Source organism: Schistocerca gregaria, chromosome 9, assembly GCF_023897955.1.
Source record: "Schistocerca gregaria isolate iqSchGreg1 chromosome 9, iqSchGreg1.2, whole genome shotgun sequence".
Taxonomy (NCBI): Eukaryota; Metazoa; Arthropoda; class Insecta; order Orthoptera; family Acrididae; genus Schistocerca; species Schistocerca gregaria.
Genome location: NC_064928.1, coordinates 154840156 through 154861281, shown reverse-complemented (window position 1 = coordinate 154861281; position 21126 = coordinate 154840156). Strand labels below are relative to the sequence as shown.

At 39.1% G+C, this 21126-nt stretch overlaps 1 protein-coding gene across 1 annotated transcript in view; it reads left to right on the top strand.

The window, feature by feature from the left end:
• Positions 1-21126, top strand: part of LOC126291470 (uncharacterized) — a 323747-nt gene that overhangs the window by 256922 nt on the left and 45699 nt on the right. The window contains exons 28-31 of the mRNA XM_049984981.1: positions 6245-6359; positions 7839-8005; positions 11255-11406; positions 16392-16602. Of these exons, the coding sequence (XP_049840938.1) occupies positions 6245-6359; positions 7839-8005; positions 11255-11406; positions 16392-16602 (645 nt within the window). The remainder of the gene's footprint in view (positions 1-6244; positions 6360-7838; positions 8006-11254; positions 11407-16391; positions 16603-21126) is intronic.

The window sequence follows — 21126 nt, the reverse complement described above, 5'->3', positions numbered from 1 at the left end:
ATTATGAGAATCTGGTTTGCAAAATGAGTCCTCTGTCACAGGTCCCATATAGGTAGGGTTTGGTGGCCTTGGATTTTGAATGGAAATGTGTAGACTCTGTCTTAGTATTTTCTGCATGCTTGAATGCTGCAAGCCACTCTCCACTGCTATTCTTTGAATGGAGTTCCTTGGATTTTGCTGAATAATTTCAGAAAACATGGCGACTTTCTCAGGAGCAACTACAGTTTTCCTGGGGCCAACATTCCCCACTTGATAATCAGCATGCTGTCTGTTGGAATTTGGTGAGGAGCTTATGATTGTTCTTTTTAGTCCTATCAGGACTTTAAATTGTTTTTAGGGCAGTGGTCTAATCTGCAGTTTTTTCATACCTGAAAAAATACATTGTTCAATGGAATGCATGTGTTCAACCTCTTCTTTTGGTACACTAACTCCTTACATGTTTCAACATTGGGACTGATCACTCTGATCTGTGACTATAGTGACATCTGTTAGCAGCTTTTCGAAACTTCTTTTCTAACTTCTGTATAAAATTATTACAGCTTTTACAATAAATATACTATATGTTGCACTCCTCTATCAGTATTAGTTTATAGGATACTTAATTTTAAAATCAGGGATTCCTTCATTGGATATTCTGTATATAACACAGATAAAAGATGTTTGGTAATCTAGCTGCAACAATTCATAGCAACATCTCAACATTTTGAGTATATCATCCATCATATTTATCAGGTGTGAAACCAACTGTTAAAGATGTTATCAAATGAAGTCCTATGTATTTGCTGCAGTATTATGTGTAACAGAGATCAGTGAGGCCCCTGTCTCCATCCTGAAGTAGAATGAGGTGTCAGAAACAAGAATTGAATGTAGAGAGTGAGTACATAATGATAATTGTAGCTTAAAATACAATAAATACTATATGGGATAAGCTGCTTGGCTGAGGGCAACAGTTCATTTCGAAGCAGCTGTCGAGTGCCATCAAATTTGATGTTACAAATGGAGGGATTTATTTTATTCGGAGTATGGTTCGATTTGGCACTTTTAGTACTGCCTAAGCACTGTTGTTGCAATAGTTGCGTGGACTTTTGAAACCAATGGTATTATGCTACAAATGCAAAACTCCAATAATGCAATCTACATATCAGTTAAACGCTATTCTGGCATAGAGTGACAGACGTACAGAAGTAAACACCACTTTCAGATACGTCACAGTTTTTCCCATTAAGAAGTGATGTTAGTGTAATCTGAAGAAAAAGTAGTTTGTAGGAGCACAGTTTCAGCACAAAGCTACTCTGGACAGAAGTTAATAGTGATTCTCAGATTACAGAGAAATAGACAGTATTGTATGAGGCTTTATTTTTGGCTCATATTTGTTCCTTGCATAGAAGTTACATAATTTATTTTCAGAACTCTTTAAGTGTTAAAGGTATAGACATTACATGAAAGGCTGTGTATCAATGAGACTTAAATAGTATAAGCAAACCTCTTTGCATGAAGGAAACAGACAACTGATGTGCAAAAATTTCATTGTGGAAATATGTTTGTACTGATTGGCAAATATGTTTGTACTGATAATGAGGATAACAGAAAAGATACAAATGATAAAAAAATATTGTTGAGTGTGTAGATGTTACCTTCAGACATAGAGAAGCACATTCACCAGAAGAGTGAAAATATCCTTCTTACAGGCAGTTTACATTTCAGCCAGTTGGAAAAACGTTCAACTAATATCATTAAAGACTGGGAAGACCTCCTTAATGTCTGTAATGACTTGCATATTTCTTGGTGTTGCGTGATAATGTAGTTCATAGGGTCACATAATGTTAGATATGCATACATTTGAGTAAATTTTAACAGGGAATAAATTAGTATCGGAAAGTAGCTCTTACAGAAGGTATGTGTTGGTAGTCACTGATCTACAGGTGTGTAAAGTATTTTTAAATGTGCAGTACCAGGCATACTTCTCCTTTTTAAAAGAAATACTGCTGTAATCTCACATTTGTAACTCTTTATGGAGACAGAATGTATCTTCAGTAAAAAAAATTTGTTAATAAATGAGGTATTATATTACTTTTTCTTTGGTTTGATTATAGATTATCCATCACTTTCCATGATTATGGACTAACAACTAACAGCTTGCATTAATCAGACTAACAATTTTAATGGCTATGTCTAGTGAATAAGCACTAAATAATTTGGTGAGCATGTTTTAGTAGCCATTCCAGCTATTTTGTTTGTTTCAGAGTTTTATTATTAACTGCACTTTTACGTAGCATTATGACAAAAAATATTTGACCAGTAAACTACTTTCTTAGATTATGAGTGCCCAAAATCTGACTGCTCAATTTAATCTGGATACATTTTTCCTTAAATGGCTTTATCACAGCATATTGATGGCAACAATGTTACTTCTTGTGATAAAACAGAAAATTTTCTGCAGTTCAAAAATACTCATAATTCGTAAATTCAGCCATATCAGACGGATTGAGAAAAGTAATATCTTGTGTAGTCCACATCACTACTCTCTGAAATAGCATCAGACAGTTTAGAATTTCAAACATTTCCATACTTAGTGTCTGTGGATTTTGAGAAAGCTTTAGACTTCATAGTCTTCAACATATGGCTTCGTTTTATGAACATTTTTGGGATACTGAAAAATATTATTACACTGAAGAACCACTTGTATATCACCAGTGTGGAACTGGCAGTAAATTACAGGCATTTACTACCACTTACATTTTTCCAGATGGTGCTTGATATTATTGTGAAGATGCACAAGGGCTTCACTTCTCGTCTTGAATATGATCTGCACCTGCTCATCCACAGCTCAAGAGATACGTTAGAGATGTTGGAGTGCACAAAATTGGAAACTACTTGTGCAGAACTGAGATGAGCAAATTAACAGCAGTATAAATCCTAATCAATACTGCATCACCTAAGAAACTCAAGCTGGAGAAGTAGACTAGGAAAAAGGGTACTGTTACCTCAACAGGTGTCATACAAAATACACTCCTGGAAATGGAAAAAAGAACACATTGACACCGGTGTGTCAGACCCACCATACTTGCTCCGGACACTGCGAGAGGGCTGTACAAGCAATGATCACACGCACGGCACAGTGGACACACCAGGAACCGCGGTGTTGGCCGTCGAATGGCGCTACCTGCACAGCATTTGTGCACCGCCGCCGTCAGTGTCAGCCAATTTGCCGTGGCATATTGAGCTCCATCGCAGTCTTTAACACGGGTAGCATGCCGCGACAGCGTGGACGTGAACCGTATGTGCAGTTGACGGACTTTGGGCGAGGGCGTATAGTGGGCATGCGGGAGGCCGGGTGGACGTACCGCCGAATTGCTCAACACGTGGGGCGTGAGGTCTCCACAGTACATCGATGTTGTCGCCAGTGGTCGGCGGAAGGTGCACGTGCCCGTCGACCTGGGACCGGACGGCAGCGACGCACAGATGCACACCAAGACCGTAGGATCCTACGCAGTGCTGTAGGGGACCGCACCGCCACTTGCCAGCAAATTAGGGACACTGTTGTTCCTGGGGTATCGGCGAGGACCATTCGCAACCGTCTGCATGAAGCTGGCCTACGGTCCCGCACACCGTTAGGCCGTCTTCTGCTCACGCCCCAACATCGTGCAGCCCACCTCCAGTGGTGTCGCGACAGGCGTGAATGGAGGGACGAATGGAGACGTGTCACCTTCAGCGATGAGAGTCGCTTCTGCCTTGGTGCCAATGATGGTCGTATGCGTGTTTGGTGCCGTGCAGGTGAGCGCCACAATCAGGAGTGCATACGACAGAGGCACACAGGGCCAACACCCGGCATCATGGTGTGGGGAGCGATCTCCTACACTGGCCGTACACCTCTAGTGATCGTCGAGGGGACACTGAATAGTGCACGGTACATCCAAACCGTAATCGAACCCATCGTTCTACCATTCCTAGACCGGCAAGGGAACTTGCTGTTCCAACAGGACAATGCACGTCCGCATGTACCCCGTGCCACCCAACGTGCTCTAGAAGGTGTATGTCAACTACCCTGGCCAGCAAGATCTCCGGATCTGTCCCCCATCGAGCATGTTTGGGACTGGATGAAGCGTCATCTCACGCGATCTGCACGTCCAGCACGAACGCTGGTCCAACTGAGGCGCCAGGTGGAAATGGCATGGCAAGCCGTTCCACAGGACTACATCCAGCATCTCTACAATCGTCTCCATGGGAGAATAGCAGCCTGCATTGCTGCGAAAGGTGGATATACACTGTACTAGTGCCGACATTGTGCATGCTCTGTTGCCTGTGTCTATGTGCCTGTGGTTCTGTCAGTGTGACCATGTGATGTATCTGACCCCAGTAATGTGTCAATAAATTTCCCCTTCCTGGGACAATGAATTCACGGTGTTCTTATTTCAATTTCCAGGAGTGTAGAACCATAGTAGATGTTTAGTGACATATCAGAAAGTTGAAAGTCAACTTCAGACAACTGAGACGGGTCTAAAAGCCTCATACATGTCATTGCAGTGTCAGACAGCAGATATTAACAGAAATCTCAAAACAGTTTTCCTCTATAGGTGTGAATTGGGGAAAAAAACAAAGAATGGCCAACAAATAGGTGCTGGGGGAGCATATGAGGAGCAAATAGTAAAGCCAATATAAAGCTTGGAGATTATTGCCAGTCAGAGCACACAGGGTAGCATAGATATGAGTGGGCTTGTACATACACTGATGTTAGGCAATAAATCAGGTGTGGAACAGGCCCTTGTATGAAATGCACCAAGCCAGAGAATGTGAGGCTGATCAGAGTTTCACATAGGAAGATGTGCATGCTAGGAACTGGTAGCTGTAAACCATCTGGTGAGATGCAAAAGATGTGGCCCAAGCAGGCAGCAATAATAATGGTTATTTATGGAGGTACAATATTCTGTTCAGAATTAAGATTCGACAAACCACATAGTTATGTCAATAACGCATTCAAACACATTACATGTCTCATTGCGATAAATTTTTCACCGAGCGAGGTGGCGCAGTGGTTAGCACACTGGACCCGCATTCAGGACGACGATGGTTCAATCCCGTCTCCAGCCAACCTGATTGAGGTTTCCCATGATTTCCATAAATCGTTCAGGCAAATGTCGGGATGGTCCCTTTGAAAGGGCACGGATGATTTCCTTCTCCATCCTTCCCTAGCCCGAGCATGTGCTCCATCTCTAATGACCTTGTTATTGACGGGACGTTAAAAAAACACTAACCTAACCTAATAAATTTTTCTTCAATATTTGATGGCAGTTTCTGTAACTTCTCTTGCTTGTCATATGATCGTTATACTAACACCAAATCTTTGTGGTGAACACCAAATCATCATAATAATTACTCTACTTGTATTATGATCACTACACCACCATCTTCATCTCTTGTCATACCTTCTTTTGCACCACCGAAATGATGTTTGACTATGGTGGCTTAGTTGTTAAGGTACTGGAGTCACATCCAGGAGAAACAGGTTTCAAATCCCTGCCTCACCATTATTATTTAAGTTTCTTATGGTTTTTCCAAGCCTGTAAATGCAAAAGTACGCCCTAATCTCTTGTGAGACTGTCTGTAATCATCTTTTCATCATTGGGACATTCACCCCTAATCATATTTCAAGCAGACTTTTGAAAATTGTGTGGAATACTGTAAGGAAGGTAACAGCAAAAATGATTACTAAGGCACAAGAAGTCAATGTTCACATGTACAGTCAAGTTTATGTGCAGCATTTCCTAGGCAGTCCAGTCAAGGAAGGCTGGGTGGTTAGAATACTAGACTCTTGTTTGGGAGGTAGAGGGTTCAGATCTTCATAATGATTGACATTTTCTGTGGTTTCCTTAAGTGCCTTCAGAAGTTTGTCAGGATACTTTCTTCACTTGCCTTTCTGTAAAGGATTAACTGTTCAGTTTTAGTGACCTAGACAATAAGATTTTTAGTCAACTCAGCTTTCGTTTCTAACAGAGCAATATATGTAATGGGCAGACCATCCTTTGACAATGAACAGTACAATTTTTTTCATTCATTACATGCACAACAGGAACAACAGTTCCCTCAGACAGCCATAGAATACAAATTGCTTACGCTTCAAATTTCCTTCATTTCTAAATGTTGATTGCCATCTTTTAAATTCGTTCACAGGAAGGCACCATTTTGTTACTTAATAGGCTTCTGCTCACTAACGCATGCTATATAACACACTAACCAACCCCCACAGGTTTAAACCTCCTGACGCATGTTACATCGAGCTGATGAGGTTCCGGGTGCGACCTCCACGAAACAGGGAACTGCCTCTACAAGTCAAGGCCGTCATATGTGTCACTGGAAACAAGGTGAGTTCCTCCATGACTACCTTTTACTCTGTGTACCAAGCCATTTCAATCATTTGCATTGGCAAAAGTATCCACAACACAATCATCTGTTAGTGGACTGATGATGGGTGACTCAGTTTATAGAACTGTCATTTAGGACACAGGACGTTCAGAGTTGAGCAGTTGTGAGTATTCCAAAATGTAAAAATTTTATGTTATTAAACATTTTGTAACTGCCACGCTAATGGTTTAGTAATGAACAAACACATTTGAAACTAGTTACCAATAACACAAATTGTCAGTGCACTGAGATGGAAAATAAAGAAGTAATAACATTTCAGTTATTTTAATTCATCTCTGCATTCTTGTGTAGAATTACAGTAGTGGGTCTGCTTAGCTGATATTGTGTATTTTGTACTTATGTATTTTCTTGTAGCTTGAAGATATGAAAAGAAACACGTCCTCAATTCAGTTTATCTTGACTACCGCAGACAAGGAGCATTTCTACTATCTCTTTATTGGTGTACATTGTACTCAACCAGCATTCAATAGGAGACAGCTGACTGAATGATGAGTATGCATTTTCCGTGTGTTTTCATCTGTTTACTGTCAGCTCCGATAACTGTATGAGTTACATTACTCATAGTGCCTGCGCTTTATAGTATAGAACAGTCACTCAGTTTTGTGTTAAATTTTTAACGTCACCTTGTTTGTGTGAATATTTCTCCATAGGTTTTAAGAAGAGCAAATTCACTATCAAATAAAAAAAAAAATTGGGTTGTGCTCATATGCTTGTAACAAAAAAAGTTGAAAGAAAGGCAACCACACTGGCTATGACCCACTGGTAGCTAAACGTTATTCTATTTATACTTTTTCTGTGACTATATTTTACTTTTCTTTTGTCTCACTTGTGTCTTAACTGACAGTTTTAGAATGAATAACAATTTTAAAACTATCTTACAGGATGTAGGGTAGTGTGGTTGGATGGGTGTGAGAGACTGGGAGAGAGCGAACGCAACTTTATTTCACAATGCTCCTTATTTCACTCATCACATTTTCTATGTTCTAACAACATTTGTTTCTACTAATTTTTATATGGGCACTGATAAGGTAATTGCTGAATGCATTTTATTTTGTCTCTGGACAGAAAGTTGTTTTGGGTGGTCAAAAGATTGCAGTCTCCTCCTACAATGTTTTGGTTTTTAAGTCTCTATTCTGCACTATGAAAGTTATTCCATGATGGCTTAACATATGTCCTGACATCCTGTCTGTTCTTCCAGTCAGTATTTCTCACATACTCCTTCCTCTGTTGATTCTACTGAGAACATCTCATTTCTTGTCTTGTCAGTGTACTTACTTTTTAGCATCCTTCTGTAACACCACATTTCAAATGCTTACATTCTTTCCTTTTTCTTGATTCCTCAGAGTACATAGTCCAAGATGCAATGCTGTGCAGATCATAAATTATTGATGCCTGCACTTTTCTGTGCCAATCTATAGGTTGAGATAAAGTCAGAGATTCTGGTTCCTGGCTTCTCAAGCCGTAAATTGGGCCAGATTCCATGTGAAGACATCATGGTGCGCTTCCCCATCCCAGAGTGCTGGATCTACCTGTTCCGTGTTGAGAAGCACTTCCGGTATGGTTCTGTCAAGTCGGCCCACAGGAGGTGAGTCACAAATATTTCGATAACCTTACAGTGAAAACGGAATAGGTAGCTAAGTTCTCACTGGCTGCAGTGGCTGAGCAGTCTGAAACCGCGCAACTGCTACGGTCGCAGGTTCAAATCCTACCTCGGGCATGGCTGTGTGTGATGTCCGTAGGTTACTTAGGTTTAAGTAGTTCTAAGTCTAGGGGACTGATGACCTCAGCTGTTAAGTCCCATAGTGCTCAGAGTCATTTGAACCATCTGAATAGCTGACCTGGTCCTGAAGGACATAGTAGCTACACATGGACTTTAACGTAGCTGAACTTTTACATTGAGATTTGAAACAGAGAATAGCTAGTGACAGACCCTTATATTGAGATGGTAACCAGTCAGTTTCCAGAAATGAACTGTTCAGCCAAGACAGACTATTGTTAACTTAAAAAATAATGTTATTACATCCTACTTTTTAATAATATGGGAGTCATATTTGGCAGTGGTCTCACTCTACTAAACTAAACAGTAATTTTGTTTAGCTGCCTAAAAAAACAACTATAAAAGTAGTAACATTTAGTGGACTGTTAGTACCATGTCAGTTCAATTCCTTAAATAGTGAATGAATGATTTGGATAATAAAACATACTACCCGAGTCAGAATGATTACGGCAACAAAAGTTTGTCAGATCTAAGACTTAAATGCTTGAAGAAGACTCAAATAATACAAGTATTTTCAAGTAAGTCAGAACTTATGTTACAAATTCTTTCTTAGGGCTATCCAATGAGCTGTGTCTTTTAATAAAGAAACCACTATTAGATTGCAACATTTTTATGATGAGCTGCCATGATAATGTGCTCAATAACCAAATCCTCATTCAAATGAATCATTTGACTCAGCATAGCTTACACGAGTCCTTGAATAATAAGACTGAGTGAAATATGGGCTAAATATTTATTTCCATCTTTTACATAGAAATGGAATGTAACTGCCAGTACATTTTGCGATTAAAAGGGGAAAATATCTAATTAGTAAAATGGTACCAAATCAAGCAACTCCACCTTGTTTCATTTCAAATAAAAGGACCAACTCCTATACCTTAGAACTGATAGCTCTTTCCTCAGAGGAGGGACAGGGTAAGGAGAAGGGAGGCAGAGAAATAATAATATTAAATAATATTATTAAGTAATAATAATAATATTATTAATATTATTAATATTATTATTATTATTATTATTATTATTATTATTATTATTATTATTATTATTATTAATGCTGAGACCCTATCACCCTGGGGTTTATGTTACCTTCCCTTCTTTACCGATCTTCCTTCAGACTTTATTTTTCATGTCTGGGGGAAAGAACTTGGTAGCGCCAAAATAGTGTTTTAACTTGGTTTGTATTCTGTAAATCTTGTGTAACTGCAAAACAGCCAAGATATAACTGGTTTTGCTGATATGGAATTTTTGTAATTTCCACATAACCTCTTGCATTATATATACTGTAATATTTACTTTTGGCTAACCTACATATGATTTCATATAGCTTAACAATGAATGAAAACTTTTTAGTGTTGTTTGAGGCTCAGTTGCAACTATCTGAGTTTATGCCTTTGTGGCAACTGAAAGTTGGTTACAATATTTAATTTTAGTACTGGTACTTACAACTTCTGTACTGATGACTCTAATGCTATTTGTAGGTGCTACTGAAATTTGTCCAGTAGTCCTGAGTTGGAGTACGTACCTATTAAAACAATAATTTCCAATAAATTCATTCTTTGTAATTATTCTTCTTGACACGTTTTCTAAGAAAACAATCCACAGAAAATATTAGAAGGATTCATCACAAACAAAATGATCTCCAGCTGTCATGCCTTAATTCTTTATACAGACTGTTGCTATAAGCAAAATTTTGAGGACAAACTTCTCGAATTATTGACACTTTTACTTTGAAAATTGACCTACAGTGAGTGTTTGTATAAATTGAATTTATAATTTAAATGTAACAAAAGTACAGTTCTTGTTTTCTAAATTAACTTTCCCTTTAATACAGAAAGTTTATGAAATACCAGTGTGTTTGCATAACAGTGTTTACTTGCTTTTTCTTAAACTAAGTGTTTTGGATCAGATAAATTGTAGTGTTGTATACACCAAAGTGGAAAAATAATACTTGAGTAATAAATTTCTATATAAACATGTTAAAATTTAATTTTTGCAAATTAGTAGTTTAGTGCACTGGAAATAAAGGGCTATCAAAAAGAAGGAATAGATTTCAAACATTTGTTGTGTCCAAAGTACAAAAGGTGGAAACAGTGTTCCAAAATTCTTGGACGGAGAAAAGTTCAAATATTTATGCATTCAATGTGAGCACTGTGTGTTACATGACAAATATCAAAATGGTGGCTCATTTCCTACCACACACAAAGCAGCTGGTCTCTTGTTATTAAATTCACAGCTTCAACAATGCAGTGTCTCAGACTTTCAAGAGTATCAGGCATTTGGGGGATAAAAATGTGCTCTTTAACGTAATCCCACAAATAGTCACAAGGTGTGAGGTCTGGAGACCTGGGAGGCCACTCCTGATGAAGTTCATTTTTTGCTCCTACTCTTCCAATCTAACACAAACACCCACACCCCACACCATGTGACTTTCATCTGTGCGGTTAAATAAAAGTCCACATTTTTATCCCCCCTATGCCTGACACTCTTGAAAGTCTGCAACATTGGATTGTTAATCTGTGAATTCGATAATGAGAGATCAGCTGCTTCGTGTGTGGCAAGAAATGAGCCATCATTTTTATATTTGTCATGCACCACATGGTTCTCGCATTGAAAGCATAAACATTTGAACTTTCCTCTTTTCAAGAATGTTGGAATTGTTTCTATATTCTGCAGTTTGGAAGCAATAAATGTTTGATAGCCGTTCCTTTTTTAAAAATAGTCCTGTTTATATTTAATAACATATTCACAGAAAACCATTACTAGCTCCATGTAAATTAGTTCTTTTCTTCTTATTGTAGCTGTTTGTTCAAAATGAAATTATAAGATGACAAACTTTGCTACAAAAACGCTGTATTTACGCAGTACGCCAAGTCATAATTGAAAGGATTACTCACACTACCACATTGCTGACAAGTACACACAGAGCTACTTCTCTAATAACTGAAATGTGTCCCACAATTTGGCTGTAAACATGTATTGCCAACTACTAATACAAAACTGTATTTATATTTGGTGTCAGGCTATTCCCTGATACTTTACAATGTGTGTGTGTTGCAGGACGGGCAAGGTGAAAGGCATCGAGCGAATCTTGGGAGCCATGGAGACACTGGAACCATCACTGATAGAGGTGACATCGGGACAAGCCAAATATGAGCACCAGCACCGCTCCATTGTGTGGAGGATGGCGCGCCTGCCCAAGGAGGGTCAGGGTAAGTGTCTCTGAGTGTTCACCTCACACAGAGGCTCTCAGCTTGAATTTAGTGCCATCATAAATCTTAAGACTCAATTACCATGCAACATGGTGTGGAGTAAGAAACTGGGATCACATAGTATGCCAATTGAAACCCAAGTCTTGCAATCCAGATTAAAGTTTCCTGTGGTGCCCATAAATTGCACCAGCCAAATTGCTGGATGGTTACTTTGAGAGAGTGTGACCAATTTCCTTTGCCAGTTCAAGCTTGTGTGTATTGTCTAGTGAAAGCATGATCAATAAGACATTAAACCCTAATTTTCCTTCCTTAAGACTGAGCTGATGGAAACACTCAGCTAGTCTATCCTCCATAAGCTTCATCATCTCTGCAGAACTGCTGCAACTGACATTCATTCAACCTGCTTCATCTCACTCTATAATTTTTACACCTTTTCATGACTCAGAATGTGTTTCATCAATCTGTCCCTTCTTTTAGCCAAATGATGCCATAAATCCCCCCAATTTAATTCAGTAACTCTTTATTAGTTAGTGAATTCTGTCCATTTATCTTCAACATTCTTCTGTAGCACAGTATTTTAATCATCTTTTGTTCTCATCTTGCCTGTATCATTTGTTGTCCATGTGTATCTCTCATACAAGACTTTGCCCTAAAGAAATAGTTTCGGAACTCTAGTACCTTCTGCCGCGGAAGTCGAACACATGCCAGAACAAATGGATGTGGTCAGCCCATAGAGGGCTCCGCCTCTGCGGTGGCTATTCCACGCAGCGGCTCTCGCACAACGAGGGCGCCACCGCTACGCCACATGCAGATAGCGGCCAATAGAGTTCTGGTCATTGCTCGTTGTTGACATTTGCCTGGCTCTGGTTCTGAGTGGATTTACTGTTGGTGTTTGGTGTTGTGGTTTCCACAAGCCTCTATTGTTAATCTCTTCCTTGTAGTCTCGGTCATAGTAGGTCGTGGTCAGTTGTTGTCAGTTGTCGTTGGTCTGTCGCCTGACTCGTCCTGTGTTTACCCAGTGGTGCAATCTCCACCGCCGGCGACTTCCCCACCTGGCGGCTCTGATCCACAGCCTAAGGTGTTCCCGCAGCTGGTTTTGGTTACTACATGAACAGTTTTTCCAACACTTAAGTTTATATTTGATGTCAACATCTCTCTTTTCAGGAAATTGTTTTTGCTATTGCCAATCCATGTGCTATATCATCTTTACTTCTATCATCAACAGTTAATTTGTTACCCACATTGCAAAACTCATCTACCACTATCAGAATCTCATTTCCTAATATGAACATCACCTAATGTCATACTGGTGTCAAGCAGTACTTGATTTAATTGTACTAAACTCAATAACTCATGTTTTATTTCTATTAATGTTCATCTCATAACTTCTTTTCAAGGCAACACTCATTCTCTTCAACTGGTTTTTCAAATCCTTTGCCATCTGACAGAACTCTATAACTGGTGAACCTTAATTTTTTTTTTTTTTTTTTTCATTCATGTATTGAATTCCTATCCAAATACCCCCTCTGTTTCTCTCTCTATCATTATACAGACTGAATAAAATGTGAAATATGCAGCAACCCTTTTTCAGTTGCTTCCAAATTACTGCCTCATTTCTGTGATTTTAACATATTAGAACAGTAACTAGGGTCCTGTTAAAGCTGTGGACAGCCTCTAATTCCTTGTTTTTGAAGCCTGATAATGTCGGGCTGTGTTATCAAAATCAAAACATTTTAAGCCATTTTAGTGTGGTGGAGAAAAGAATATTAAACTCTTACACATGCGTGCCTGCTATCTGAGAACAAGTAAAGGACTTCCTGTGACATTCATTCTGTGTTGTCCTGCACTATAGTTCAGTCAGTGACTAGCAGTACATGGACTAGGGAATTTCTGTCCCATGTGCAAGCTGCCATGAACACCATAAGACAAATTGCTGCTTTTGTTGTAAGGGCGCCTTCTACTGTGGAATGGCATTGCATTATCTTCAGCAATTAACCACATTTCTGCCCTACCCTAGGTGACCATTTCTGGTGATTGTGGCAGTGACCTAGGGAAAGGTCTCATTTTCCAATGTTTTGGTGAGCTACAGCAGTGTTGCCCCAGTGTTGAGGTGTGGGGAAGCAGTGAGGTGACTAGGTCAAGGATGATCACATCGCAGGCATCCCACGTCCTAATGTGTTGTCACACAACAGAATCGTGGTGCCATTTTTCAACAGGACAGTGCTCGTCCACACATAGCACGTGTTTCTGTGAATGATCTGTGTGAGGTAGAGGTACTCCTGTAGCCAGCAAAATTCTTAGATCTATCCCTGATGCAATGTGTGTGGGGCCAGCTCAGATGTCAGCTCCCTGTCAGAGATAGTACACATGATATCGAGGACCAGTTGCGAGAGTTGTGCACCAGCTTGTCTCGGGAGAGGATTCTGTGGCTTTGTGACATCCTTCCCACCGGAGTCAGTTTTTGCATTCAAACCAGGGAGTGTGCAGTGACATTTTGGTAGATGGACTCATGCTGCCAAATTCTTTGTAAATTTGACTCAATTTTTTCATACGAAATAACATCACATACCCCTCTCTGTCCATGGAGTTGCATTTCATTTCCCCCTTTTCTACTGACCTCTTCACTTTTGGGTAGTTGAATGCTTCTTGAAATTGTCTTAAATGATAGACTGTGTCATTTTATGCTCCTTGCAAGCTCTTTTCCTCTTGAATTTCAATCGTGTATAAAAACAGAAATGAAATTCAAATAGTTTCAAAGCCCACTAAAATGCTCCATGTCAGTCATGTGATGAACAAGAATTTACCTCTGAGATATGCTTCCCACTGTTACAAGGAAGGATAATGTCATTCAGTGACATTAAACTATTAGTGAAAATTGTCATTTGACACAGTTGTTAGAGTGATAGACCATTGAATTTTGTAATACTATGTCCATAGAGTCTGGTTTGAATCCAACCTGAATTAATATTTTAACTTATTTGTAAAATGACTCCACAGTCAGATCAAATCATAATTACGAACCTTCATAAATGGAGTATTATTGTGTTTTCCTTGCTGTTTACATAAGCTTGCATTTTCAATAGCTGTTCACATACGTCACATTCAAAAAGACGATTTCTTGTTAAAGTGACTACACACTTTTGACTTTATTAGAAACAATGTTTTTGTTTTATACCTTTGCACTGTCCAGCTAGGAAGTTTCATCATCTTACATAAAGATGAAGTAAGTCTAGTTCAGACACTGGCGATAGTTTACACTCACAAACATCACAGACCTACATTTGCATTACGCACATGTTGTACATGATTTATATATCTCCATATAGAAAACCTCGTCATCTTACAGCTTGTTGTGTGGGCATGTGGTGATACCTTCACTACTAGCCATGCTCTCCAAGAAAGTGATTTTGCAAAGTAAATGTATTTATTGTCCATTTCTCAGACTAAGATTAATGTAAAGCTACATGTAATACATCCCACCATCAAAGCAACTGCTACACTCTGTTCTTGCTAATGTTATTTTCCTATTCTGTGTAAAACTTTTAAAAATATATGACCTTTTCAGGACTTCAACATGTCATGTCATTATCCACAGTCATCTGCAATATCCATTGAACCACTGAGCGCCTTGTCAGAGCACTGTCTTGCTGAGTGCCTTCTATACAGGAAATCGGCACTAAGATTTGTTAAGAATTATTTTATGACACTTTTGGTTGTAACTCATGATTGATGGTCTACAATTTGTTCATAATATATTGACCCATTTGCAAAAGTTCAAGTCCTTAGTTTTGAGTGAGTTGAATGGTGCTGCATGGAGCATAGGGAAAAGAATGCCCACTGTTGCACAAACACTTGCTCTAAATGGATGGACCATAAATGCATCAACAACCACAAGGCTTCCACTATCAGTGTTCACAAAATACCTTTCTATTGATACTTAAAAGCATTAATTACATTATCTGTCACTAACTATCTAAATTGTTAGCAGAAAAAGCATGTAAAAACCTTGTAACCTCTGCTAACTTTCATATAACACAAGTACAGCTTTTGTCTTATTCCTAGTCTGTGAATTCACCAGAGCATCAACCAATAACAGTGTGTTGTCAATAATGTGACCAAATCTTGATATTTAATGACTTTTAAACTTTAATTACATAAAATTAACATATATTTTGTGAGAATATTGACTATGAATCCTATTTGAATGATATTTTCAGTCAGAGTAACAACAGCTGAACCATATTTTTAACACAGGAAAATAGCCTATTGTATATTGCTACTTCCTGTTCTCATAGGCCTATGACTTCATACAACTGGCCAGACCCTGTTGTGTTCTATACAACGGCAAACAGGTATTCCACAGGAACCTGGAAACAAGCATAGCCCCTCTGCGTCAGCAGACAGTGACAAAACTTACTGCAGCATCATGGAGGTAGTTTACAATTTGCTACTAAAAATTTGGTAAACATATTGTTGGAACAAGGTATTCAGAACAATGAAGACATAATTGCTTGTCATGAGTTTCATCAGAAACTGTGTTAAAGCCCTTGTCTTTCAAATGCAGATTGAAGTTACGTGCGATTGTATTAACTGATCATTTGATCAAAGTGTTGTCAGTGAAAAGAAGAGATGGCACAAGTCTAGCCCCATACACAGTTCTAAACTGTCAAAAGGTTGTTCAACTGCAGATGTCTTCTTTTGAGAAAGTATTTACACATGAAGAGGGTGGAATAAAGTGTTAGCATATCCAAACTTTAAAATTTTATTGAATGAAATGTATCATGCAGAAATTACCCAACGTGACTTGAAAATTTTTCATTTAATAGGATGTCTTAGGAGGTTTAAGATCTCATACAATATTCACAGTAACAGACTTCAAACATTTGCTAGCTTAGTTTCTATTGTGACTAGTATTTGCAAATTCTGGTGTATCGTGCAAAGAAAATTGCGAATTACATAACACAACTCCTCTTTTTCACATGCAGGTGCATACACGACACACTCGTTCGTGTGCCGTTTGGGTCTGACATCATACGACCAGATCCCGGAGCAGCTGGCCGAGTACTGCTACGTGGAGTTCACCATGCCTGCGACGCAGGTGTCCCACACAACGGTGCGGTCCGTGTCTCTCTGCAACGGCGCCAAGGATGATCCCCCGGAGAAGTACGTGCGCTACCTCGCCCGACACGAATACAGGTCAGTTTGATACTTATGCCCTCTTCTCTCTTTCTCTTGCTCTTGCTCTTACAAAAACATTTCTACATCTGTTCCTATTACCTGCAAGCAACTTCGATGGCACCTGTTGGTGGGTATGTTTTGATCGTAGAACGTCACTACTCTCTGATAAGTTGAAGCGAGTGTCTGAGGATTCATTGATCTTTCATGAACAAACTCGTTGTTTCATATCAGAATGAGTGGATGAAGAAAATACAGTGAGGCAAGACAGTAGCATCACTGAGTTAGGACATTTCTTTATAGAGATCACAAGAGTTTGCTGTGATCAATTTATTGGCCCTATATGCAACACCATTTATGTGCTAATGGTTTTACTTCATCCCACACTACATAGTTAATTTACATTGTAAAGTATCAAAAATTTTAGAGACCATCATCTAAAATTGATAACAATAAAGGGCTATTTGTGCCAGATGCACGAACCTAAACAGAGGACATTAAAATCATTTTATTTCCACAAAATAACTGTTTCATACCGTAAATAGATTGATTATGCCTGTCCTTTGCAAAATATATTCTGTTGCACACAAAAACAAAAAAATAAAAAAACAAGGAAATAAATTCTCATTTTGTTAATTATCATCTCGGGTTTGTGTTTCATGGCTGATAGTTATTACGTTGAGACATATGGAACTATAGCTGATGGATTTTTATTGGAATGCTGTAATGTGTGTAACTTAACATGTGATGTGTGGTGGTAAGTTGATGTTACAACACTCGTAGCACTTCATGCATATTTGCAAAATTCCCAAATATTGCTACTGGCAATCAGTAACTGATGGTCCTCACTTGCGTATATGACCAGTCTTTGTCACTTCTCAGCAGACATTAAAGAGCTTCACCTAATATCTTTTAGCAAAGTGAGTCATATAAGAAAACATCTCTCCCTTAGCGTTCTGAAAAAATTTTAACATACTAGGGTTGGAACTTAAATAGTGGGAAGTATTTATTCACAACCGATACAAAAGAGTTACATGTTTGTATCTGTTACTGTCCTTCAAAGTAGTCACCGGCATTGTGTAGAACCTATTGTCAGTGATGTAGAAGGTGTAGTATACTGTTAGCTGAGCCTGTTCTGTTGATGGTGTGAATGGAGCTATCTACTGCTTGCCAAATCTCTGGAACAGTTCTGAAGCGAATGCCATGAAGTGGTTGCTTTGTCTTCAGAATCAAATCAGTCACAAGGACTTAAGTCTGGGGAGTATGGTGGAGGTACATTACTTCCCAGTCCCATCGACTGAACAGAGCAGTCACAGCTTGCGCTGCATGCACCCGTGCATTGTTTCGCAAAATGATGAGTGGGTTGCGTAGAAAGTTTCGCCACTTCTTTTGCAAAGCTGGTTACAGGTGATGCTCCAAAAACACAGTAATACTGTCCATCGACTGTCTGCAGTGGAGGAATGTAAGGCGTTAGGATACCACCACCACTGTCGTAAATGAGAATCACCATAACTTTCACCATATTGGGGCTCTATGCACTTTCAACTTTCACAGCAACCAATAATGATGCCATTTGTTGGATTGGCACTTCCGTTTTGGCTCTTACAATGTGGCCCATGTCTCATCCAATGTTCTGATATGGCATAAGGAGGCCTCTCCTTTGTGCTCATAGTGCTCCAAGTCCATCTGAGCAGCATTGTAATGCATCCATTTCTGCATTTCCGTCAAGTCATGCAGAATCCATCATGATACAATTTTTTGCATGCCCAGGCTTTCCTTTAGGATGTGAAGCACAGTCATATGCCCTAATCCGGTTTTGTGGGCAAGCTCATAAATCGTATGGCATCGATCACTGTCCACTAACACAGCAACAGTGTGCACTTGTTCTTCAGAGATGCTAGTATGATCTGTCCAATGTGTGTCTGCCAGAGTTTGCCGACCTTTGTTGCAGGCTTTTACTTAATGTGCCACTGTTCTGTATGGCAATGCCGATTCCCCGCACACTTCTTGAAGACCTTGATGGCAATATCGTGCTGTGTGACCTCTGGCATGTCCAATCTTGATCCAGCCCCATTGTTCCTGTTTCAAAAACATAGTGACCCCATTACATCAGACTACTTGCTCACAAGTGACTGTGTTTTGCTCAATTGTGCACATGCCGGTGGCATGGGATGGGTGAGAGTTGTTGACATCCAGGTATGTCAACAACGTGTGCAGTCAGTGACAAGAGTATATTCCATTGCATAAGGTCTCCACAGCAGTGTTCCCCCTATTTAAGTTCCAACCTACATATATGTACATGCAGTGTGTCATTAACTCCTCGCTTGCAGAAAGTATTCATCGCATGACAGAAAGTAATTAGAAGTAGGTATGGTCTTAATCCACATATGTCCTACAGGCACCTCTTTAAGCAGTTGGGAATATTAACCACAGGCACACAGTACATTTATTCACTTTTGAAATTTGTTGTGAACAATCTGAGTTAGAGAGTAACATACTGATTCACAACTACAACACTAGAGGAAAAATGATCTTCATTACTCTTTAATGAATCTAACTTTGGTGCAGAAAAGGGCAAAATATACAGCTACAAAACTCCTTCACAATCTACCCACAGAAATATTGTTTCCAAATATATTGGGTTAGTGCATAAGTTTAGAGCATTTTTCCATACAGTTAATAAACACGAAAAACATATAACAGAGATTTTAGTCATCAATAATGTATTCTCTTTCAATACTAGGAAAAGAAAAGATTTTCTATTGTTTGATATATCATCCTTCCCTATTTACAACAGCCAGCCAATATCAGGGTATCTTTTCATTTCTGTGACTTTAGAAATCATGTGGTTTTGAGGTGAACATCTCATCAATCCACATTCTGAGTGGATTTTCGTCCAGAAAGGAAGCTCCTTAAAGGTTGTTCTACAGAAAACTGAAAACTTGAAAAATCTGTAGTTCAGGGTGAATATGCTGAGTGTGGAATGGCTTCCCAGTCCGAATCCTTTATACTGTTCCTTGTCAGTGTAACAGAATAAGCGCAGACATTATCATGAAGTAGCGTCACTTTATGCAGTCTTCCTGGTCATCATCCTTGGATTGCATCTGCAAGACATCTCAGTTCTTGACAGTAAATGTTAGCAGTTATGGTCACACCTTGGGAAAGCAATTTGTAGTACATCACACTGTCACTGTTTCACCAGGTGCATAACATTATCCTTGGTGGACATGTGCAGGTCTTCGTATAGGGAACTGCTTTTGTTTGTGGTCAGTCATTCCTTTATTTCCCTTACGTTAGCATAAAGACACCAGTGACAATACAGGATATGAATGGTCGGTGTTGTTCACAAGCCAACTGACGATGAGCAAGAGATGCATATATGGCCATCCACTGATTTTTGTGATTTTGATTTAGTGTGTGCAGCACCCATACAAGTGATTCTTGAACTGCATGCAAATTTCACACGATTCAGGAATGATCACAGATCATCCCATTTTTCAGTTCTTGAGTACACTTACGTGGATAGCTGTGGATTAATGTGTTTATACTATCTTCTTCAAACCCCAAAGGTCTTCCTGAATGCAGAGAGTCATTGATGTCAAAATGATCCTCCTTATAATGAGAGAACCATTTTCTTGCTATGCTTTATCCAGTGGCATTCTCTCTACACATGGCACAAATATATCTGGCTGTCTCCACTGCTGTCACACCCCTATTGAATTCAAGCAGAAGACCTTGTCAAAAGTGTTCAGATTTCTTCACTTAGCATTCCATTTTCTAGCATCCACAGCTCCACTCATTGTCTCCAAATGACAAAGTGACAATTTGTAAGCTCAAATGACAATAATGAGCTACAAACAAAAAATGACAATTGATAAATAAATCCGTTGCAACCGGAGTAACACCATCAGAACAAAAATGCTAAAAACTTATGCACCAACATAACAGATTAAAGATGTTCCTCCTTAACAACTCCTCCTGTACTAAAGGTGAATTTTTTAGTAAAAATAATTAATGATTTACACAGGAAATAATCTGTAAATGGCCAGCATGTAGCAATATCATTTTTTCACCCTTCTTTGTGTATTCAGTTGACATGTTCTGCATCATAATATTTATTGTGAATATGATCTACAGAACTGTCATCATCTTGTCAAGTCCCTTTGACAGTCTCCTACATGGCATCATTGCACATTGGGACAGTGAGTTTCATTCTGACTTTGGTAATAGTTTGCAGCAGTTACCAGGGCGACACAGTTTTTCATTTGTTGGTTTTCAGTGATGAAGCCATTTTTCATGTTTAGGGAAAGGTGACTAGGAATGATATGCACATTTGCGACAACAAGACCTTTACATGAAATTGTGGAATACTTCTGCGATTTTTGGAACACAACCTATCACCAGCTTAGACACAAAAGTGATGACACTTTCCACAGGACCCAACCATCATTTTGCAGGACAATACTCAAGCATGTACAGTGCAATCTGTTACTGATTTGTTTGACTGCTAAGTGCTATATCACCTACTGCACTCCCCTGACTTAA